This window comes from Strix aluco, chromosome 2, assembly GCF_031877795.1.
Source record: "Strix aluco isolate bStrAlu1 chromosome 2, bStrAlu1.hap1, whole genome shotgun sequence".
NCBI classification, from domain to species: domain Eukaryota; kingdom Metazoa; phylum Chordata; class Aves; order Strigiformes; family Strigidae; genus Strix; species Strix aluco.
In genome coordinates this window covers 104,805,169-104,829,388 of record NC_133932.1, presented here as the reverse complement: position 1 = coordinate 104,829,388, position 24,220 = coordinate 104,805,169, and the positions used below count along the sequence as shown (strand labels likewise).

At 41.1% G+C, this 24,220-nt stretch overlaps 1 protein-coding gene across 1 annotated transcript in view; it reads left to right on the top strand.

Annotated features, from left to right (window-relative positions):
* The first annotated feature begins 3,252 nt into the window (after window positions 1-3,252).
* EPSTI1 (epithelial stromal interaction 1) overlaps window positions 3,253-24,220 on the top strand; it is a 47,433-nt gene continuing 26,465 nt past the window's right edge. Inside the window, exons 1-5 of the mRNA XM_074816951.1 lie at window positions 3,253-3,522; window positions 13,223-13,281; window positions 15,286-15,369; window positions 19,101-19,174; window positions 19,809-19,892. Of these exons, the coding sequence (XP_074673052.1) occupies window positions 3,326-3,522; window positions 13,223-13,281; window positions 15,286-15,369; window positions 19,101-19,174; window positions 19,809-19,892 (498 nt within the window). The 5' untranslated portion in view covers window positions 3,253-3,325. The remainder of the gene's footprint in view (window positions 3,523-13,222; window positions 13,282-15,285; window positions 15,370-19,100; window positions 19,175-19,808; window positions 19,893-24,220) is intronic.

Here is a 24,220-nt window from a genome sequence, read left to right as displayed (position 1 = left end):
CGCAGTCCTATAAAAGGGACTAATCTTGATGCTTGCTTTCAATTGCCAGCACCTTGTACATAAAATATATATATATATATATATTTGTGAAGAGGAGAGGGAACCTGGTTAAGAGATCTTCCCCAGAGCCTGCCTTTAGCTGTGCCTGGCAGCTCGCATGAAGGAGGGCAGCAAGCTTCGAACCTTCTGGCCTACATAAACACCTTCTTGGACAACTTAGGGGATGACTGAGATTGTCAAATGCCATGCATTTGATTTCTGGTAAGAGCCTAATCATTATCCAGGACAAAATGTTTGTGTTCCCCACAGAAACCAGAGGTAAAGAATAAATCCACACACCTAGTCCAAGCCTGTAATGCCCTTTGGTCTTTTAGCAGTTGCTGAAGACATCTGGCAGATGACACACTCTTGCCCACACCAATATGGAACACCCTTAAACATGAAATCTGCCTATGTTGGCTGTTGGCAATATCAACATGGAGCTATGACCCAGCAATATCTTACAGACTAGATGTCCTCCTTTGCCCACAACATACGGCTTTAAACAACATGAGGCAAAGAAGGCTGTTACAGTTTATGTTTATGTTCTGCTCTGGCCTCCTGGGCAGTTTCCAAACCAAGACAGGCTGTCTGAGCAAGCAATCTGATTAATGGCACAGGCAGCTAAAAGAGATTGGGATTAGAGAGATCAGGGCTTGGCAGAAGTTAGACAGAGGGCCTTTGGGCGACTCCTGCTGTCTGTCTCCAAGAAGTGACAATACTGGACTCTCTCACAGTGTTTCTGTGTGTTCATAGACCAGGCTAGACCCATTATGGCCCAGAAGCAAAACAGTTGTGGGAGTGGTGCAAGGGACTATGCACCAATTCATCCCTTTGCAACACACTGCCATTGTGCTCCAGACTCTCCACGGAATGATTTATGTACAAAGAAGATCATCCCTGCTACAGAGCACGTGTGAGACATGACTTGAACTCCCTGAAACAGGGCCCACGAGAAACAGGCCTGCAAGAAACAAGGACTGAGAAAAACAGCTTGAGAAAGAGATAAGGGATAGTGGGGGAGCGGAGGCCCTGCGAGCCGAGGAATGTCTCAAACACTTGCAAGTAACAAAACTACAGTCACAGGGTGGACACTGTGGGGTTTGGAGCTGATAAGGCTGCCTGGACGACACAGGATGGGCTGGAGGAGGGAGCCCTGTGGAGACAGGACAGTTCTGCTTTGGTGCATCTTGTAAAGTTTCAAGGGCTATCTATCTGGTGAATGACCTTTGTTTTATTATCCACAAAATGCATATTAAAGTTGACACCCCTGAATATGCTAATGAAGATTAACAAGATCATTGTTGTGGTTTGAACTCAGCTGGTAGCAAATCACCACGTGGCCAGTTGTTTTCTCCCCCCCCCCCCCCCCCCCCCCCCCCCGGTGAAATAGGGGAGGGACAAAAAAAGAAATTTGTAGGTTGAATAAAAAAAATTTAGTAATACTAACAAAACCAACAGTAACAATAGTAGTCCAAAATGGGTAAAATGTAGCAGTGGCTCACCAAGCGGCAACTGGTACAGAGCCCGTCCCCAGCAGCGATCCGACCGCACCAGGGAATCCTGCCCTGCCGATCCGGAAACCGAAAATAACGCGTGTGAGAGAGCACGTGTCCGCCTATACACTGAGCATGACGTCCCATGACATGGAATGTGCCAGTGATCGATTGGGACCCGGCCCTTCAGCTGTGGTCCCTCTCAGCCCAAGGAAAGTTAACTCTATCCTGGCCAAAACCAGGACAATCATGCTAATTACATCATCCCATGAAGCACCTTACCCCTCCCCATACATGGGATACGTAGGTATGTGTGTCAACCTAGGGGACAGACCCAAGGAAAGTGTGTATAAATTGAGGGGGGGCGAGGAGTGACATACAGAAATTAAAAATAAGTCGTGAAGAAGACGGATGCATCCCTGATGAACTCAGATAGGACCAACACAGGAACCCAGACCAGTGATCTCTGTTTCTCTACTCTCTCTCTTCTTTTCTTTTCCCCCTTTTCCCTCACTACTATTAAGTAACACAAGGCATACTATATCGCTTCGCATAACTCGTTACATACTTAGCCAATTATCATATATCCAGTTAGTACATTTTGGGAAATTAATAAATGTCTGTGCATGGACTTTGAGACTTGTCTTACCGTTGTTTGTGCCCTTGGGGATTTACGAATCTAAGTCACTTGTCTCCTTCATCTGAGTGGGATGTGACAGCATGTTAGGAGGGATGGTGGGAGGGAGACACCATTGATGCTGCTGTCATTGGGCAGCCCTAGGAGATACGTCCTGCTGGGTGTGCAACTCTGGGAAGTGTGCTGTAGTGATGGGGTCCCATACAGCACCCAAAGGAGCATCACGAACACCAGGCAGCTTGTGCCTCTCCATGTGCATTTTATTTTGCTACTTTCCCAGCATGTGTGGGGTGTGCTATGAAACCTAGACAGTCTGGACCATCAGGAAACCTGGCCAAAAAGTGACAGGACCTACATGTGTGGAGCTGGATTTCCTTAGCTCTGCTGCATAAAACTTGAATAGCATTACTAGTTCTTTTTTTTCTTGGATTAGGAACTGCCAAACATCTTTATTTTACTAATGATATTAAGAAGGTTGCTGACTTTCCCCAGCCCCCGCAGATCCCATAGATACAGTATCACTGGTCAGATGTGTTCACTGAAGGGATCTGCATTTTCACAAGAGGATTTGTCCTCTATTCATCAATTAGGATTAGGAAAATCAAAGTAAAAAAAAATTTCTGATTGAGCAGAATTGAAAGGCAGAGCTGGAGTTGTGCAGGACCATTGCCTTAGGGTTTATCTGAGGGTTAGTTTTTAGTTTCACTTTCATCTTTCTTTGTACACTCCTGCAAAATAGAAACCAGCAAACCCCCTAGAGTTATTTCCCTCTGTCATAGGTAAATTTAAAGTGCTGGGGTAAAAAACTGTCAGAAATACTGCTTTCAGCCAGACTTCACCACGCTTATGCTGAAGCAGTCTATTCCAAGACTGCACAAACTGTTGCTGACTGTTTTGTTAGCATAGAACAGCTTTGCTGTCATCCCATGACTCCAGTCTGCCTGGGTGCTGTGGTTGAGATAATCAAACTGAGCTTCATCTGGAGGTTGACTCAGAAACCAGTGCATCTATTTGCATGCCATAGAGCTCAGAGTCCAGGCAGGGGCGGGTCTTACAAGGAACTGAAACCAACAGGGAGAACACAAAGTTCTGAGTCTTTCTCTGTCCTTAGTGGCAATACTCCGTTCTGATAAGGCAAGGTACTCCTGAAGCAATGTCTGGGGTCAGAGGATGGAGGGAAGGCAGCAGGTACAGGACGGCTGCTGCCTCCAGTACCCCGTTTTCCTCTCATGGTTACCTCTGGAATAGCAACAATAAACCAGAGAAGGCTGAAAACCCCCAGAAGCTGACAACATCTGAAGAGGAGCAAAGTGGCCAAGCATCGGTCCAACAACAACAGCAAGAGCAGTAGTAAGTAACAGGGAGCCTGAGATTGTGTTATGTGTATCGGGTGCCTGTTCTCCACCTTACTTGAGGTGTGCACCTTCAAAGGGGGAAATACTTTATAAAGAGCCTGTGAATGGGACTGGACACACAAGCAGCATGTCCTCATCCTCTCGCAGCCACCTGTGGTCAGTCTAAAGCCCACCTATGGATGACGCTTCCTACATGGGACCCAAGCAGTTCTGCAGGTTTCCTGATGGCATGGCTTACACGCCAGGCAACTGCAGTGGATGGTTCTGTACGTTTGATATTGGTGTACGTGGTGTCTGTTTCTTGGCATCTTTTTTCAAAGTCAAATTTCAAATCTGGTTCTAGCTCCCTGTTTTCTGTTTCCTAATATTTCATCCTGGAAAGTCTAAATATACTTCCTTTGGCTAAGAGATGGATGGAGGCTGTGTTCCAGCACTGATCTGAATGCAGTCCAGGACAGAGAACAGCTTCCAACAACTTCATGCTGGTAAAAGTAAAGCCAAAGCTCTCAATTTCATTTTAAGCTTTATTGGGATAAATGCTCAGTCCATCTCTGGTTTTCCAGTGACAATTCCTAGATAGCTTGTATAAGCTCTAACCTGCAGATATAATATGGAATAAAAACTGACAGTAGTGTGTGTGTGTATTTTCTGCGTGTGCTTGATACACGTATATACTTAGTTGACCAAAGCTAATTGTTGATAGTCTTTTTCCCCAAATGTGCTTTTTCTGAGCTGTTAGTAACAGTGCATGTAATGCTATTATTATTATAATGTGCTGAGTTTGCTTAGCTTGCTTTTTTTCCCTGTCATTCAAAGCACAGCTGATGGAAACTGAAGGCTGTTTCAGTTTCCTTTCCCTTCTTTCTGGATGAGGAAGGTGGAGCCACACAGTATTTCACAGTGGTGAAATGACAGAGGTGGCAGGCTGCTGATGGCAAGCAGCAGCCAGTAGCCTTCCATTGTAACCCATGAATGCTTCCTGCTAGGTAATAATGATACAGGGACTATTAAGAGCTGGGTAGCTTTGAAATCCGTCAGCACTTTAATGACTGACTTTCAGGAGAGAAAACAACCATTCCTGAGTTACAGTCTATGCTTATTTTCTGCCACTTCCAAACATGAAAGAAAGACCCGCTGTCTTGCCTGCCCTCACACTGGCATATATCAACAGTAGAGCGAGAGCAACCCTAGTTAGCTTATGTAATTTGTGCTATACGCACTTTTTTGTTAGTGGTTTTTTTTTTCTTTTTCTTTTTTTTTTTTTTCGGGGGGGGGGGGGGGGGGAGACATGGGTAGTGGGAGTTTTCCCATGGGTGCAACTGTCTTTGCCCAGATTTGATCTGGGATACAACCCACTTGGTACAGGTTAGGTAAATACTTAATCAGTTGGTTAGCCTGAGCTCCCTGCAGAATTTAAGGCTAGAGCAAAGCCTCTAAATACCCCCTAAAACTAAGTAAGCTTTGGGGGAAGAATAATTTAAAACCCTGTTCCCCTTTTCATCTTTATATGATGCTTGCAGAGAGAAAGCTGTTGTGCATTTACTGCAAAGACTGTGCACTTAACGTTTTTGCTATGTGATACAAAAGATTCTCTCTGTGTCTTCATAAAGCTGTAACAAAGAATTCATTCCTAAATGTGGAGTGTACAAATTAGAGTCTGCCTTAGTATGTAGTTAGTGGGGAGAAGGGAGGGAAAGGCAGGTTCAAATGGAAACCATGTTAATATGAGTAGGAAACAAATACTCAAAAGAAGAAGTGAACAAGACAAGGTAGGGCATGCTAGCAGTCAGTTTGAAGGAGATGAAGCCACTTAAACTGTGATTTCCTTAACTAACCCAGATTAAAGTGGTAGAAGGTCTCTGAAATACTGAATCAGTCAAGGGGAGATCTTTATTCTTAAAACAAAAATGTTACATTCATTGTTATATCTTTGTTCTGTTATTTCAAGTTATGTTTCAAGAAAGATCTCAGATTAAAATATCATTTCAGCAATGAAAAAGCTGACTTGGCCTTTTAGCCATCAATCCTTTTGAACATGACCTTTAAAACTAAATACTAGGACACCCTCAAAAAAGTCCGGGTTTTCAGGCTCTGGGATAACCAAGGGTTGAACAGAGCAGTTGCAGAGCTGGTCACAGGGTGTCAGTAGAAGAAAAAATGCACAGACTAGCCTTAACCTAGAAGGCTTTCTGGAATATGCGTAGCAGAGGGAACATGAGGGACCCAAGTAGGATACCTCTGTGCCAAGGAGTGGCTCTATTCCAACTTGTGTGCTGCTTGTTATTTTTTGGAAACAGCCAAGGTGTGGTTTTGCTGCCAGCAAAGCAAGAGTTGCAGTCTCTTTTGAAGCCTTTGTGTGAGTTGTTTCCATGCAAACTCTCAGTCTCAGGCTGTGCTTCAGAGCAACTGGGAGTCGGAAAAGACCTTAGCAGCATCTTGGGGTGGGATCAGGTGATTTCATGTGGACTGGAGACATGAAATATGTGTGGGATGTGACATGTTGTAGTCTCATCCACCAGTCAATATTCAAACTTGAGTATTAAACAGTGCAAGGTGGGCAACTGGTATCAGAGGGTAATTTTTCTCTTGCTTTGGAAAAGCCCTTATATGATATGTTGAGGCTCAGAAGTGATAATAAAATGGTCCTAATTAAGTTAAGAAAAATACTTGTTCATATGCAAAACTGAAATCAAACTTTGCACATCCTCCTCCAGTTATATATAGGATGTGGTTTCAGGCCATGGAGAAAAAATCCCCAGGATGACAAGTGCTAGAAACTGCTTATAATAATAAGCTCACATTTAAGTTACTTCACTTTGTCTGCTAAGTGCCATGAAATTAACTTGTAGAAAGTCAATTCCCAAATTGCCCCTGTTCATGTCTATTCAGAAACAAAAGTCTGTGCAGAAGAAAAGGTGGAGGGAAGTGGGGAAATTAGGTGCCTGAAAGAGAATGCTGCCCCCATTCAGCAGTCTGTCCTTGGCACCTTTAATGCTGGCAAGAATAATACTGGTTCTGGTAAAATCCATTTAAAAAGTCAAATTCAAAATAATAAAATATGAAGATATATTGTTGCACAGCTGGTAACAGTCCATCATCATTTTGTGTGGAAGGAGAGCAGCGTTACTAGAATGCTTGACTTATGAAATTGTATTCTTTGACAGTCAGAGCCAACTCTATCAGGACTTTCTTTCCTTCCTTTTCCAATCTTCATCCTGAATTTTTTTAAAAAATATATATATCTACAGTGTTGTAAGACCTCTCAATCTTTTCCTGATAGAGTATACTTAACAGTTCTTCTGAAAAGTTTATTTTCTTTCACGATTTGAAATTTCTTCTTAAAAACACCAAATTAGTCTACAAAGAGTGGAGGCGGATACTTACCAAAATGCTGGTTTTGCTCACTGCCCTGCCACTAGTGGGAGTGCTAGAATGGTAATTTGGATTATGGACTGTCTGTTTAGAGTTTAGCTCTGCATTTTCTGCACAGGAGGAATCTCCCAACTCTCTGTCTTTCAGGCTGATGTACTAATCTTTACAGCCCAGTGGGGCAATTCAGAGATGCCCAGCTTCACTGTGGTCAGTAGCCAGCCTTGTCTCCAGCCAAGTGTTTGGTGGCAGAGTTTATGTAAGAGGAAAACTATGTAGTAAGATCTCTGTTAGTCTGGATTGTGAGGGTTGCTGTGTTCCTCATAATGCTTGGAGAGGAGGAGGAAGTCTTTCTAACTCCTGTATTAGAAGGCTTTCTCGGAAGAGCTTGATTTTCACAAGCCCTGACATGTTCCCTTGATGCATAGCTTGATGACGAGCTGTGGTGAGATGGTAAGGAACATATGGGAGGATCCTGTGTTTGGACAGGGGCAATAAAAGGACAACAAATACTGTGGTACAGAGGCAGAGGAGGAGGAAATATATTGTTGAAAAGAAAGTGGGGGAAGCAGAGATGAACATGCCACTAGCTTAAGTCTTAATCTTCATGTGATACAGTGTCTGACCTGCTCAGCTCTCCAGGCATGCTGGCAAGCCTGACTTGCAACACACGGACACCTCTGTGGGGGGTACTCAGCTCAGCGCTGGTGTTGCCAAGCCCAGTGCCTGGCCTGCCTGTGTATGGATGCTCTGTGCTCCTCACGGCTACTGATTACCAGGTGCTCCAGCTGGCTCTGGCACGCTCGCTGCATCCTGGCACTGTCCTGTGCTGAGGTAACTGAGCTGCTTTGGGACCTGGGGGCAGCATAAACATGGCCGTATCTGACTTCACAGACTTTGTTGGGTCTGATGTTAGTCTACCACACTGCTACAGCGAACTGTCTCCCGTTGGTGTAGTCTGCCCACGAGCGTATGCTGACTAATGGCATGTTAGCGTTTTCAGGGAGGAGAGAAAGCTGTGCTGTGAGCTTAGCTTGGGCTGAGAGCTACCCCTTGGCTCCTTGATTTGATCCATCACTGTGACAATTTCCTTGGAGCTTTAGAAGGTGGTTGCGATCGTCCAAAATGGGATGCTGGCTGAAGCACCTGCTGCTCTTTCTGCTGTGCTGTGCTGCTGAATCTGAGCCATGTCTTAACTCTTGGAAATTCAGTTCTGAGTTTCAGTTTTATTCTTTGGACCAAATTTTAACTTCAGGATTTTCTCTACAAGCTTGTGGGTACTGGAGAATTGAGATTTGGGTGCCAACAGCAGAAGTCCAGGTCTGTTGCCTTCCTGCTTGTTTCTGACTCATACCTTCTCCTGGGCCTCTCTCTGCTGCTGCTTTCCTTCCTGCTCCTTCCCCTGCAAGTTCACTTTTGCAGAATTTAACTCTTTGTTTTATCCCGAGGCCTCACTATGGCAAAAAAGTTGGCCGTTTTAATGAAAGCTTTAGGTAACCAGAGGGACCAGATACAGAAGTGAGTTACCCTGGATTAATAAGCTTGCAGATATCAGCTGAACTGTGGTAATTAAGTGCACTCCTAGCCTGTGGCAAACACAAGACAAAATCCATGAATGTAGGCGTTTGATAATAAACATTTTCTGCTAATGCAGTTTATTTTCTGCTTCTTGTGTTAAGAGTACACATGTAGCTAGGATGAATCAGACAGTGTATAATGTTAAGCCCTAGTAATTCACTTCTGTCTCTGAGCTGCAAACTGGTAAGATGCTGCTGCTGATAAAGATGGAAAACCAGATCCCCAAGCCTGCATGCAAGGTTTGTACACCCTCCCAGAGCTCTGCTTATGGCACTGCTGGGGCACAGAGCATATTGCTCGACTGAGGTCTAGAACTGTGGCTGTCAGTTATCGTTAGCATCTGGCTGTGTGTGCATTGCAAAACAGGGATAACTAGGGGACAGTTGTCTGCTCGCTGGGATTTGGCATCTTGTAGCCCTCTGATTTGGCAGCTTCCATAGTGCTTAGCAGCACATGGCTGCTCCATCAGGCATGGGAGCCTTGGTGAAAACAATACATTGTGATGGCATGGACTTGACTGCTCTTAAAACAATTCCTGATAGTTGAATGCAAAGTTCAGCTTAGCATATCTTTGAAGGAGATTTGCCAATTGTCTTTGGCAGTTTGGTCCCTTTTCTCTTTTAAATTCAGTCTTATATTATTTAATGCAGTATTTCACCTATATCTTCCCTTGAGCCTTTCCTCCAGATTGAACCTGCCCAGGTCTTTTTCCCAAGCTTTAGTTATTTGTGTTGCTCTCCAACTACACTCTCCTTGGTTTCTGTCTCTTACACAGAGTGCATTGCCCAGCAGAGCGAAATATTTAGCTTTCAGCTTTGTGGCATTCATGTATCGATGCACCCGCAGTATAAAACACAGTGGAACTGGAAATAGTTTATAACAGCCATTACTTTTGTAACTCTTTAAACTATTTCACACTTCATTTGGAAAGCTCCCCAGTGGTAGATGGCTGAAGTGGGCTTGAAGAAAAACTGAAGGGCACAGCTCTGCAAAAAACATTATTGGTGAACTGCAGTTCTCATGTGTTTTTTTCAATTTTAGAAATAAGCTATTTTATACAAAGCTGAAAGAAAGTGGAACACAGCTTTCTATGGTCTATATCCTGAAAGCATTGAAAAGGTGTCCTTCAGTGGTGCTAGTTAGATGAGCAGTTACACACAGGATTCATAATTTAAGATTGCAGACATGGTGTTCCGTGTGTTGCTGACCATTCAAACTGTAAACTATCTTTGCAGATTTTCTATGACTATATCACATGTTTCTCCTGACTAAAATGTATCCATCTATTTATATGTGTTGTTACATAGGTATTTATCTTCCCACTACTATGGTGTTTGATGTCTATCTGTTTGAAAAATCATAGGAGGTTGTTTATTAGTTTTTATTTCAATACAGAAACATTCTCTTATTGAGATATAACTTTCCTACTCTTGTTAATATCTGTTCAGTCTGTGTAATGAGTCAATACATTCCCATTTTCTGCAGAGAAAGTAAACAAAAAAAAAGTCTCATCAAGATTAATACGATCTATAAAGGTAGAAGATGATTTATTACTCTTTTTTGAAGAGCTATAACCTGGGTAAGATGTTCTCCCCTCCCCCTCTGGTGACTTCTGTATTTTTATTTATAAAACAACCCTACCTCAAAGATAGGCTTAAGTCATATAACAGTAAGAGTCATTATTAGGGAACCTGTAAAGTTAAATTCTTTATCATCTTTTCTGGTTGTGGATTTTGAAGCACTTCATTTATTGGTATAAAGAACAAAAAGTCTGCACACCACTGATACAGCTTCAAATCTTCACATTTCCTTAATTGCTACCCAGGTAAGTAGGTTAATTTGCTCCAGACTTATGGCTACTGTGGCAACTCAGAAACTGACTGGAATATTAATTTGACAGGCTGTAGCGGGTTTTATAGCCTTTACTGAATCAGAGTTTTTGTCTAAACAGAGAAATGACATGCAATATCCTGCAAACTGGCTAAAAAGACAAGGTGAAAGCTGGTAGTGAGTTTTTGGATTAACTTTCTTTCCTTCAAAAAAGTCTCAAGAAAATAAGGGGCACTAGGTGCGGATTTTATTTTTAGCGTTGGAACTGGTAGGGCAGGTGGAGTCTCAGGAAACAGCTCATCTGACTCCTCTTCTGCTGTAGGCTTGAAAAGCAAGGACCTGTTCACCCACCCCATAAGAAGTTTACCATGTGCTTGTTCTTCCCTACCCCTGATCCCAGTACCCAAAGCTACACTCTTACATATCTATCTTTCCAGAGATCAAAGTGAATGCTAATTAGACAAACTCACTAATCCTTTTTGGGTTTTTTTTGTTAACTTGGACTAAAACAAAGCATGTAGTATAAGCACTAGGTAAAAGACAATCAAAAGTCAGTAAGTATCCTGTTGTCCCTTTCCCTCCTCCACTGGAGACTTGACATCCTTATTTTATTTTAACCTTGCCTTTATTTCAGTAACATGGAAACTAAATTGGCCTTTAAGTAAGCACTCTTTTAGCCACAACAACTCTTAAACTGCTCTTTGGAAAACAGAGCAGAACTTTCCCTGGCAGTAAGGGTAGTGTCACCCTTCTGTAAAGTGATTGATCCTTGCTATATTTCAAGTGCCATCCTTTTGAGCTCCTGGATAATGACCATGGTCAGATGTCAGAAGAGTGACCCCCCACCTGGCCTCCTGGACTCTGAGCGTTTCAGTCAAAAAGCAGAAGCAGATAAAGGAAATGGTTCATGGCATAAAGGCTAGATTTGATACTGTGATTTCTCATACATGTGCAGACATGCAGTGGTCCATGTTTTCAATTCCTAACTTAAAACAAAACCAAAAACTGAAGCTGTCAAATACATCAGATGACATAAAAACTCTTCTGCCCTCTAGTGTTGTGAAGAAGTGGGATGTCTGAGATGCACTGCTGGTTTTGGGAGGAAAAATGTGCAGTCTTGCAACTCACAATTCCAGTCATTTTTTTCACTGACGGAAGGGAGTGTAAAAGGTACTTAGTAATTTTTGTTTATGAACCTGAGAGAAATAGGATATTAATATCTGAAACAGCCAAGAAAAAATACTAAAAAAAATAGCTTGAAACTGATAAACTGTACAGTAGCTTGTCAAAGGCAGTTTGGGATAAATTGTAAATGCTACTACTCAGTCAAATAAAGAAAAGTCTGAAAAACCATCAGTGATGGGAAATGTTATGCCATAAGCAAAATGGGTTGTCAAAACTTCTTTTAAGTAACTGTTGCAGTTGTGCTGCGAATACCAGAGGGGCGTTGCTGCTCTCTTAGCTCCAGCCTTTGAAGGCCTGGGATTCAGTGGAGAGGTGAAGAACAGTCTCACAGGCACCAGAGTAAGCTGGTGGGAAGAGAAAGGATCATATTAAATGGCACCATTAAAGCTCGCAGCTCTATCTTTACTAGTTTAATCTCATAAATTAATCCACATCCTCCTAGAATAAGTCTTCAAAGAGAAAGAGGTAATTGGATATAAATACTTTCCTTCTCAAACCTTGAATTACAGTGATACAGCAGCAGGCAGCTTTTCGCACTTTGATCTCTTTGCATGATTTTCATTCCCCTTTTTAGCCTTAGTCTCGGGCCTCATTTTCTCATTACTTTTTCACAACCAACTGTGCTCTCTCTGCTTCCTAGCTTGTCCTCTAGCCACCCCCGTGGGCCTTTCTTCTTTTAAGAGGCTCAGCCTTCACCCCTCATTATTCTTTGTTTTCTGCTTTTCTCCTTGGGCCTTCCCTGCAATGAAGTCAGACGAAATATTTGTGCCCACGCGTGCAGATAAAACCCTGTTGAATGCTGCAGACACATGTGAGCTTATGCTGATACATGGAGCCAACTGCCTCTTAGTGCATCTCTGGTACACCTGCACCCTTGTGGCTCAGCTTCCGCTGAATGGGAGCAGTGTAAACTCGTGTTCACACAATACACTGTGTAGATAAAACACTTTGTTTTCTCCAAGTGTAACTAACCGACATGTTTTCATCACTCTTTTGATCACCTCGAGTCTCTAATACACTCTGAACCCTGTCCTGCTTCTTTCTTGTCACATTAGATTGATAGCTACTTGAGACAGCAACGGCATTTTGAATTAAGTCTAACAAAACAGGGCCTTTGTCCTGATTCAGTGAGTCACACCTTAGGCATGGCAGCAAGATAAATATGCCCAAGGAATTCCCGGTGCCTGACACACGCAAGACAGACAAGGAAACTGAGGCTCAGTCTGAGAACAAGTCACCTGGGTCCATCACAAACACTATGATTTTGCACGTTCCTTGGACAGCTCTTGGACACACTGCCTAAATCCATGAGGTCCTTGGTGACCTTGAGGTACAGGGTGGGACTGCCAGCACCAGCACCAGTGTTCTTCCCAGTAGACAATGGTCTTCCTCTGTGCTTGAGCAAGCTGTGAAAGTAGTTGTCTACCACCTGGAACATTTTGATTCAAGGAGGTGATTTGATTTGAAATGGCTGAAATTTTAGGTCAGCAGTCTAGAGTGAGACTTGAATAAGAAAAGTGAAGGCTATGCTAAAATTTTCTGAAAATGTTATCCTTGGTACTTGCAGCCAACTCCAAATATAACAAGTATTTCTAAAATATTTACCAAAAATTCATGAAGAGCTGAATACCAGTTTTGATATGAAATTATTTGCTACAACAGCAGAAAATTGCTGAAGAAGGAATCTCCTTCTAGTTACAATAAAAATAAGAGAGTGTTTTCTTTCATTTTAGTGTTGGCCCATATGTCTTGATAACTCCAAATGAAACCAGAAGAAACCAGTTGAAGCAAAGTAAGTTGAGTTGTCTAATATGGTAATACATTATTTCTACTTGAATAAGTTTAGGGGTCTGTGTGCTTTATTGCTCTTGCAACTTTCATCCTAATTTTTACAATGCTTTTATATGTGCAACTGTGACAGTAAAATCAGTGCTATGAACATTCTCCATCATTATGTAGGCTTTTCTTAAGATTAACTTCTCACCTGACTAAACTTCATGCAGAATAAGTCATGTTCAGGAAAAGGTTTTTGGTAATTTCAGTGCTGGAGCTCTTCAGCCTGGCCTCTACAAGACTCAGCTGGAATTAGCTCAATCCCATTTACACAGGATTGAATTCAGATTGGAGAACCTGACTTTGAATTCTCTCTGGGTTAGGGAGAGGAAGAAGAAAAATATAAGCAAGAAATATTTTTGAAAACGGTCTTGTGTGGAGACTAAGGCAACCACTGTTGGTTCTTGAATTTCCATTTAAGGATTGTAGGTAGCTCTTTTAACGAAGCTGGGAAGGGTCATTTTAGATGGAAAATCTCTGTGGATGTAAGTTCCCTTTTGCTTGACTTTGAGTCTTGCTCGTGAAAGTAGCTAAGCAGGAACACCCTGAACCTCTACTAGAAAGATTAGGCATGTGTTAAAAGCTTTCATTGGCAAAGTTACAGCAAGAGTTGGTTATGAAAGAAATTCTGTATGCAGAAGTGACCAAGCACTGCAGTCCTACACTCTTTTGCTGTTTATTGTGCAAGATATGAAAGCTGAAGGAATGTCAGTCAGCACTTGCACATTTTGAGCCCTCAGCTAAACAGTGCAATTAAATCCTTTCTTCTCAAACATTGTGAATTCAGCTGAAGTGCTTCACCAGCAGATTGGTGTGGGGTTGGGTTTCCTTTGGTTGCAAGAAAGAAAATGGACTTGTTCTGAACCAAACTGTAATCTTCTGGAAGGAGGAATAAAAGCAGATCAACCTAGAGCTGACTCTGATGCTAACAGCAAAGGTGCTGCTGCTCTAATAAAGATCTGTTTTCACTTTGTGCCACCAGCATCCAAGGTCTGAAGCCTGCCAAGTATTTCTGCCATGAATACTGGCAGAAATAGAGCCTCACCAAATCCAGTCTCTACCTAAGTGCTTATTTTAAAGGTGAAATAACAAGCTGGTGTCTCTCCTGGGCCTCCTTAGAGACTTGCTCAGGAACTGGCTTTACCTTGTTAGAGGAGAGCTGGTGTTAACATCTGATAGCCATAGCGTGCTATTAGAAAATATGGTCCATGTTGGTTTTAGTAAGAGTGAAATGAGCTGGAGCAACTGAAATACTACTGTAAAATAAGGCTCCTCTTTCCATAGGCTTTGTGGGCCTTGTTGTTGAAAGGAATTGTTGGGGTTTTTCCTCTGTCAGTCAATTTGAGAGAGCAATTTAATCAGCAATCCTAGAGCATATGGCTTGTGCCCCTGGCTGCATTTTGACCTCCACCAGCTACACCAGGAACTTGCCACCCATCTCACATGTGAACACCTGTGTTGAAGTGCCTTAATTTGAAGCTGAATCATGCATTCCTCCTGTTTTTGTTTAGGGAGTGTGTGGTTGGGAGAGAAAATTACTTATTCTTCATTTCCTCACTCAGAAGTGTTACACCACAAACATTTCCCTCCATGCAGCAATAACATCTTAATTGTAACAACTTCTGCTTTACCTGTAGGAGTAAGTATTGTGGCATTTGCCTACAGATTCCCAGGGGTTAAAAAGCAGTCTATTAGCAGTCCTTTAGACGTTTTTTGTTTTGCTTTTGGGGTTGAGTCCTAGGGTTTGCTCACCATACCATCTTGGTATGGTAGGCAAAATATTTGCCTTGTTAGCTGATCATTGCAGTGATTGTATAACCTCCTGTGGGGTGTCTGCACCCCCTGAGAACAAGTTTGTCTGTTCCTGGATGGGTCTTCAGGGTTACATACAATTAGTGATACTGCTTGCTTTTTAGTATTGCCTCTAACTTCCATATATTTGTTTCTTTTTGTACCTGCTCAGTTGCTAAGAAAGAGCTAGATGACCTGGAGCAGTGGAAGGAAGAACACAGGCCAGGGCCAATTAAGTTGGCTCCACAGAGACTGGGTAAGACATATAAATCAGCTATTATGAATTGCAAAATTTTATTTTTCAGGACATGAGACATTTTTCACTTTTTCTCACATGCTACTTATTAAAGAGATTCAGTGTCAATAAGGGCTAACGTGAGCCTACTGTCTGTGCTTTTTATGGTCATGGCAATAAAGATGTTTCTGAGACAAAACATCATGGATTGTCACTCAAGAAATCTGTTAATATCAGTGTAGAAAATCTATACTAACATTCAGGAAAAACAGGTGGATTATCCCTCCTGCTGGTGACATTGCCTGTGGTTGATGTCTTTGAGGGGGCTCACACTTGGGGTTAGCATGCAGATGGACAGCATGTGTCGGAGACCGCACAGTTACCCATACGAAAACTCCTCTGCGTTAGGGGCCAGTACATGTGCTTTCCTGACTGCTGACTCTTGATTAGGCAAAAGTGATCCCTGCAGCTTCAGGCATTTGCAGGCTAAATGTGCATGAGGCTCTGTATTAACAGTTTTATAAAAATAACAACAGAGATGGGTAAATGAAAAACAGAATAAAAAGCTACAGGAACTTAAGTCACCTTGAACTGAACTGATGCATTTCATAAGATAACCAACTTTTTTTGTAGACAGGTGATAGAAACCATAGGAGATCTCTTCAGTTATAACCACTATAAAACATTTAATTTAGTGCTATTTGGCAGTTAAGTTAAAAAAAAAAAAAAAAAAAATCCAAACTAGCCCACCCCCAATCTTGTACAGAGAATAGGACTGCAGGTTGTACTGAAGCAAAAGGAAGGTTATTAGAAGTGCTTTTCAAGTACCAGTCTTCAGACCTATCTTGTTCTAGTATATTTCTTTAATGTCTTTGGCACAAAATGTCTTTGGCACAAAAGGTAGGAGAAAGCTGATGAAACTTACTGACAAGACAAAACCTGAAAGCATCATCTCTACAGAACATGATGAGGATACTGCGCAGCAAAAATGGGATGACCTTGAGGAACTGCACTAATAGAAATGGGACAAAGTTAATTCTGACAAAGTGAATGATTATAATGATATAATGACGCCTTTATTAGTTTTGTAATCTAGAGCTACCCTTCCTTCCCTTGACTGTCAGAGGAGAATTTGGGGTGCACAGTGTAAGCTATTGTCTGCCTTGACCTGGGAACTAAGTTCTTTCCTTGCCATGCTACACAAGATAAGTTTGGGGTGATGTACTGTGTATAAAAATAGATACAAGATGGGAGATGGAGGAATTTGAACTGATTCCAACACACATTTGGTTTTGTGGTCAAGGTGATACTGGTCCAACATGGGCCTAAGTCCCAGTTGTTTGCAGTGGTGAACCTACCTTTTCAAGTTGGTGTAATGCCCTGTATTCCCACCATCGCGTGCAGTCGTGTGGCCAGACATGCTCTTTGTGAGTTCATACATACTAGCTGCTTCTTGCCTGTGAGCAGTTCCTAGGAGACATGCTTCTGTCCCAAGAGGACCACAAAGCTTTTGATGAAGGAAGTGAAAGCTGGCAAGAGAAATGTGGTGTGTGGTGTCTATGCAGAATGTGTGCAGGCTGGCTGTATGACTGGGGACGTGGTGGCAAACTCACAGTGACTGAGTGTGGGGAGTCTTCACTTTTTGTGATCCCACTGCATTTAAAAACTTTCTTGGGAAAGAAGCAAATTAAGAAAAAAATAAAGCACGAAAAAGCTGAAAGAATTCAAGAAGGTTATATGAGCTCTTCAGTCACTCTCTAGCTGCCACTTAGAAAGACCCCTGGAGACTGAGACACATGCACTATGTTCAGGGCCTCTGAAAACAGATAAGGTGCAAAAATTATTAGATCTTATAATTCCCACAGGAACAAATTTAGAACAGAAGAAAGCTCAGGGAAAGAGAAAAAAAAATGTAAGTGGCATCTCTAATTTTACAACTGTAGGTACTCATTAAGGTAAAAAAGTATCCTATGTTATTTTCTCAGAGTGATTTTAAGTGACACGTCTAGTCCAAATCCCCAGAGAATTCTTAAAGTTGAAGTTTCTTAACTCATGCTTTCCATAGGGAAAGAAGTATTCCAGATTTCAACTCTGTAATATTTGACTGGCAAATTTTCAGGTACCATGGAGGTATGAGAACAGTGAAGGATGTAAAGTTCCACCCTCTTCCATAAGCAATGAGTAGAGCAACAGATCATGCCTGATAAATGCAATGGCCTCTTTTTGATCATATTACATAAAGCCAGTCATGATACACTCTGACTTCAGTGAATCATTTCACACATTACAGCCAAGCCAATTTGAATGAATTAAACCTGGCTGAAAGGCTATGAGCAATGGCTAATAATGATCAGAAAAATACTTGTTTAGGGTCAATGTCCAGCAGTACATGCAGAAAAGTACAGTGAACACAAGTGTCAAATGTTGCCAATGAAAGGCTAGAAAGAAAGAAAGAAAGATCAAGCATCCAGAAGGTTTCAAAACTGGTTTAGTAGCAATTTTATTTCCTAGAGAGGAGACACTCTACAATGCCAGCTGTATGCTTATTGCTACTGTAAGCTTGTTGCTTGTATACTGTGTGGCCAGTCTTTCTTGAGAGCTTAATCTTCTGGAGTTATTTGTGTGCATAGAAATGTTGCCACACTTAGGGAATTGATCTCCCATTCACTAAACCTCACAAAAGCACCTAAAGATTAGTTACCTTCCATTAGTAAGCAGAGAAAGCTACTTAGTGAAGAGTGATCCCTCCTGAAAGATCTAGTATAGTTGTCTTTCTTACATTTCAGGAACCTCAGGTAGCACAGATCGGTCCAGCTGCTTCTGTAGAATTAACAGTCACATAGCGGGGAACTTCTCAGAAAAACACTAGGTGAAAATACAGCCCTCATCTTCAGAATGGGCTGGGGGCTGCTTTTTTTTTGCAATAACTGAGGGAATGAATTATTGGCTTTCCCAAAGCAAGAAAATACTTTGGAAAATAGTAGAGCAGAATAATAGAATCAAACCTACTGCCTCCATCCCTTAAGACCTATTATCACTTTCTCTGCGTGGTTGATTTTTTTGTTTGGTTTTTTTTGTGAAGGGTTATTTTTTTTTTTTAATTGAAGGCTGAACATTATGGCCAGAGCTTTAGATGCTCTCAAAAGAGAGCCTGTGCCTTTGGAAAGGGCACCTTCTGCTACCTGGATATGAATATGAGGTCTGTGGGAAAAGGGTTTGATTTCCATTTCAGAAAGGCGATTCTTCCTCGAGCCCCAAGACATTGCTTAGAAGATATTCAAATGATTGCATCCCATTAGAGCTGGCAGACTCTAAGCTCCTAAATTTGATAAAAGAGAAACTTTTTGGCAATAAAATTTCTGACTCTGTATGTATGTGTGTGTGACAAACTGAGCAAAGGCGGGGAGAGCTGGATCTGAAAATGAAGATTCACCTGCAAACCGTGACTGATTTTGTGAAAATGGAATAGTTCCTCGGTAAACTGTTCATATACTGTAGGACATATTTGCTGGTAGAGTGAATGATACAGTGGATGCTCTGTAAATAACAAGCTAGTGCTTTTGACGGATGGATAAAATGATCAAAAAGGTCTTCTATCTGTTCTCTTTAATGTCAGACAGCTACTGTAATTATGAAAAATTTCCTATATATGCATACATCCAATCTGTTATATTGCTCTGTTCTGAAATGACTGGCATTTGAACTTAAAATGCTTATGCAAAATGCAATTTATACTTTTTTTTTTTTTTAAGGTGGAAAGGAATCAGAGGCTCAAGCAAGGCAAAAACAGCAAATGATGTTCATGCAATCTAAATACCAGCAAAAGGTCAGGAAGAATAAATTTGTTTGTTTATTTTAAGAACTCAAAAAAAAGGTTTTCGTGCAGTGTTTCATATGGCTATTAAATGAACTCACAGCTGCTTGACAAAAGAAAGTCATGAAACCTGAAGGAAGCAGCAGAAAACTAGAAACAAATGTTCCAAACCAAAGAAAATGAGAAATCTGGCTATAAATATGTAGCAGCCTGTATCGCAGATCATATCTAAAATGATAACCAATACAGTTGTAAAGACACTTCTGTGCCTCGCTGTATCTTCCAGCATGTTGCCTACGCTTTGACTAATTGATCAATGTACCACCCCATCCAGTGCTTATGTAGAAATGTTGTTCCTGTTATAAAAGGTATAAATGCCTGTAAGTTATCAATCAGCTGTGTGATTCCTTGCATAGATGCCCATTTACCAGTCCTAGATTTCTCAGCTTTCATACAGCCAGTATTGGAGTAGCTGGTGCACAGCCTGCTTTATTCAGTGCCTCATTTTAAGAAAAAATTCTGGAAACTTTCCTCAAACACACTTTAGGTCTGAAAGATGTGCAGTACAGGAGTCAAGTCAAGTTACCTTATGTATTCTTTGTATACATACATATGTAAAATAATTTTCTATGTTTATGTCATACAGCACAAGAGAGAAGAATATATAAAAGCAAAAAAGGCAGCTGAAGAAGCTGAAATCCTGAAAAAGAAAGCAATTCAGAGAGAAAAGGTAAACATGGTTACCGCAGAATTGGAGCCATATAACAAAGTTCATGTCTTTGTGCTTGATTTTGATGAACTACATGGAACAGGCTAATTAAATTAAATGGTAGCCCTGGATTGCATCAAGGAGTTAGGAAATCCAGTCCTCCTTGTCTTTATGGCTGACTGAAGGATGCCTAACCTGGTGTTCTTTGGGGCTTGAGTGTTCCTTTGGCTCTTCAGAAACTCCAGCCTCTTGGTGGCATCCATGCTGAAGAGTTACCAGAAAGGGACAACACTAGGGTCAGGGTTAAAGTTGTGTGTGCAGGTTATATAGTTCACTTTGGCATGAGCTTTCTCTGCAAGACTGGATTGTGGCAGATGGCACAAAGACCTTTTAGAAATCCATAACTGCCTGCTGTACACATGGAAAATACAAGAAAATCCAGTCTGTCATCATGGAAAAAGCATCCAAATGATGAAAAGGTCAGTGTAGTCTATCTGCATTTTGCTGAGTGCACCCTGAAATTCAGATGCCCCTCCAGCCCCTCTGGGGCTTGCACACCCAAGTGTATTGTTAATATGGAAGATCACGTTTCTCTCTAATATTAACCATATATTGACACAAATGATAGTTCATTTCAAATCTTCAGTTTTATTTTGTGTTTCTTTGTTTTTTCTATTTATTCTCACAAAGCATCTTCTTGTCCTGTGTGCTGCATAAACCTTTGTAAAAGCCCATTCATGTCTCCTTGGTGGAAACCAAGTAGAACGTGCTTGAGAATGTAACGTGGAATTTAAATGGAAATAGAAAAGAGGGGGAGCATGATACTGATGTGCACAGTAATAATGAGAGAAAGGGAGATTTCTGTCTCCACAACAGTAAAATGATCTTCTGCACAGAAGCTGAATGGTGAGAGTTAATTAAAAAACCATCACTACTGGATGGTGTACAAGGACATGCACAAACAAAAATAGCTATAATTGCCTCTAGGTAAGGGTTAGTGTGTTCTCGGTCTTTCAGTGGTTAGCATTACTCTTTGGGGATAAGCCCATGCAGAATAGCTCACAGGGACAATAAATATTATCACGTGAAAATGTCATTAACAGTTACCAGCTCATGTATAACTCCAGAAGCAGTGATAATAGCAATAGTAGAAAGGGGATTAATTATATTTTATTCATCTATTAAATATATGTTGTTTCGCCTTGAGCATTGGACAAGAAGAATGTTGCAAGACTGATATAATTTATAGTTACACCTAGAAAATATATTGATGTATCAGTTTTGTTTTCATGCTCTTTAATTTCCTTACCTTCACTCCCACAGATTATAAAATCTTTATAGATGTTGTAGATAGTAAAACTGTAACTATCAGCTTCTTCTAAAGGAGAATGCAACATCATGGCAAACATCTTTGCCAAACAGACTGTTTAATTTGAATAAATAAATTTATACTCACAAAGCAAACAAACAAAACAGGAGGAGCATAAAAGGGAACTCTTAATTTGAAATGTTTATTTGGGTTGTCTTCCATAATAGTGATTGAGGTGATGAAGATTTCTGTTTGTGAGATGTTTATACATTAAAAATTCAACCGTGTTTCAGAAAAGCGTGCTGGAAAGCCACTAAAAGGTGTCAATTTGGCTATCTCACCCTGCCTGCAAGTGAAAGGGTCCCAAGAGCTGCGGATGGCAGGAAAGGGATCCTAAAGAACTGGTACTGTATGACCAACATTGGGCCACAGTTACTGCAGGAGAGGAACTTTTTCTTTAAAGTGATAGATCTGTAGATAACTGCATCTGCAGAGCATCAGCTGAGAGCATATCTTTCTGCAAATTCACAAGCCTTCTTTTCTTGCTGGCCAGTCCTTCTTTTGCTCAAGGTTATTATTCATTCAATAAAAATCAAATTGACAGTCTGAAGGAGATAGTGGCTAGCCAGCTTTATCAGCAGGGGCCCTGAAACTTTCACAGCTGGAGAGTTACTTTGTCAACAAATGTGAATGATGAAGCCCTATGGACTAATATGTGATGACTCGAACGGGTGCTGGTGCTTGGCTCAGTACTTCCTTGATTATAAGGATGATGTACTGTAAGCCAGTGCTGCTTATGAACATAGGATCTGTTTATGTTATTTCTTTAATGCCAGTTTTGCAGAGAAAAGCAGTATCCACTCTCCCGTTTTCTTTGTGACCAAGAGAAAACTGGGTGCTGCCAAAGCAGTATCCAAATGTGGAAGGTCTGCCTTACCATCTGTAGGAGTCCACTTGCCTGTCTCTGACATTCTTTAATTAAACATGAGGTTTAGGTGCTGGAATACCAATGCTCTTAGCATCTACCTTGTCTTTCTTCATCTCCCAGAGAGAAGAAAGGTGGATCCTTCCCCCTTATTCTGTGTTCCACAGGACCAGTTTGTGTGAACTGGTACTCAAGTCTCCATGTGTAGCAGTGAATGGGATTTGGGATCCCATGTGCTCCATGTCAGGCAGCTTGTCCTGAGACTGCTTTAATTTGTTCATGGGATAACCTTGGGCTACATGAGTTTGGATATTATTCTTTTCTAGTGATCTCTTGAGTGCTCACTGAATTAATTTTGAAGAGACTTTGTAACGTTATCAGGGGAGTCCCTATTGCTGTATTTGTCCCTAGTTCTGAGATCCGTGTCTGATCTGCAGAAAGTGTGGGAGTACATGGGAAGTAGCATTATTATTATTTGCTTATTAGTAGCAGGCATCTGCAGTTGGGTATCTTTTGTGCAGCCTTTCACATCACAGATTTTGACCAGACTGAACCATAACTTTCTTTGTGTCTTTTGGATGAAAGGACTGTCAGAGTTCCCAAGAAAATAAACAAGTGGCTGATATTTGTCTTCTTGGTTTTTAAGCTTTCTGCACTTGTGCTGGACACAAAATAGCATAACTTCAGTGCACTGGATACTGCTGTTTCCTGTCATTCAATCTCTGCTCCTGTTACCCTGCCTTTAGCCTTTCCTTCTATATTCTAAATGTTGACTGAATATTAACAGATTCAAAAGATTTGAAGTGAAAAGGCTCAATGTAATTCTACTGTGTGCAACTTTCTTTTGCTCTTATATAGTAACAGTCTTGCCATCTTTAGAAACTGTCCTATTTAGAATAAGCTGTAATTTCATTTTATTCTTTATCAAATTGTGTGCACTTTAATTTGACTGTGTTAATCAGCATGAATGGCCTTTTTCGGGAATTTGTTAAAACCAGGCACTTTACAGACCTTCTGCTAATGCTTTTCAACATGTTTACCTTCAATATCACAGCTGTTCCACTCTTGGCTTTGTTTTTGAAGACCGTGCCAAATGTGGAGTGCTTTGGCAATGTCTATGGATAGATTATCATTAGTTAGAGAATGTCCTGGTCCCGTTGTCTGTCATTTGTACGTGTCCTAAGCAGAGATCCCAGAGTAAACCTCCAGAATAGAAAATAGTCACACAAGCCACAAGTAAATTATTTCAATATGCTGGAGATTTCTTCAGGCACCATTCTGGTGGTAGAATAGCTGTAGGATATTTCCACTTTTTTTCTTTAGTGGGAAATGGGTGTGATATTGAATGACTGTATTTATCAAACTCAATATCACTGTGTTGCTCTAGCTAGGAGCTAGACCACAGCAACTCTGATGAGCTTCAGATTTGAACTTTCAGAAGCCTTGCAGTATGATGGTGGATCCCATGTCAAATGCTTTTTCAGAGGTGAAGGCATAAGCTTGCAGTGTTGAGCAGTGGTGGGCAAAAGCCTGGGAGCTATTACTGGTGTTTTGAAGGTATCAACATCACCTTTGACAATAATAGATGCCATCAGATTTCCTTTCTTCCTCTTTCTTTCCCTGTAAATTGTTAAGTTGCACAGATAAGTGGAAATATTTTGTCTAAAAAATCATCTGTCTCTGGGTGGAGGGATTAGGAGCAAACAAGATATCCTTTGAACACCATCGAAATTTACTTATACCGTGGGGTGACATTCCTTAATTTAGTTTGATTTTTTTTTTAATTGCATTAGTAATTTATACATTCTACTACTGTCTCGGCATGCCAAATGACTGAGCAATGGGACTTCTTACTCAGAAATTTGTCTTCTCCTTTTGTTTATTTTCCCATTGCCATTTTCCAGATAACAACTTCTAAGTCATTTGCCTTCCAACAGTTTATATCATTACACAGCATAGTGGCTCTTTTCCTATCTGCAGACATCTGACAGGATTTTTTTTTTCTTTATCCAATACAGGCTGAGGAGGAATTTGTGCTTGTTTTGCAAATCTCTTTCAGACAATCGTTCTTTATACAATTAAAAAATACCCACCCTGAAATAACTAAAGGCAAGG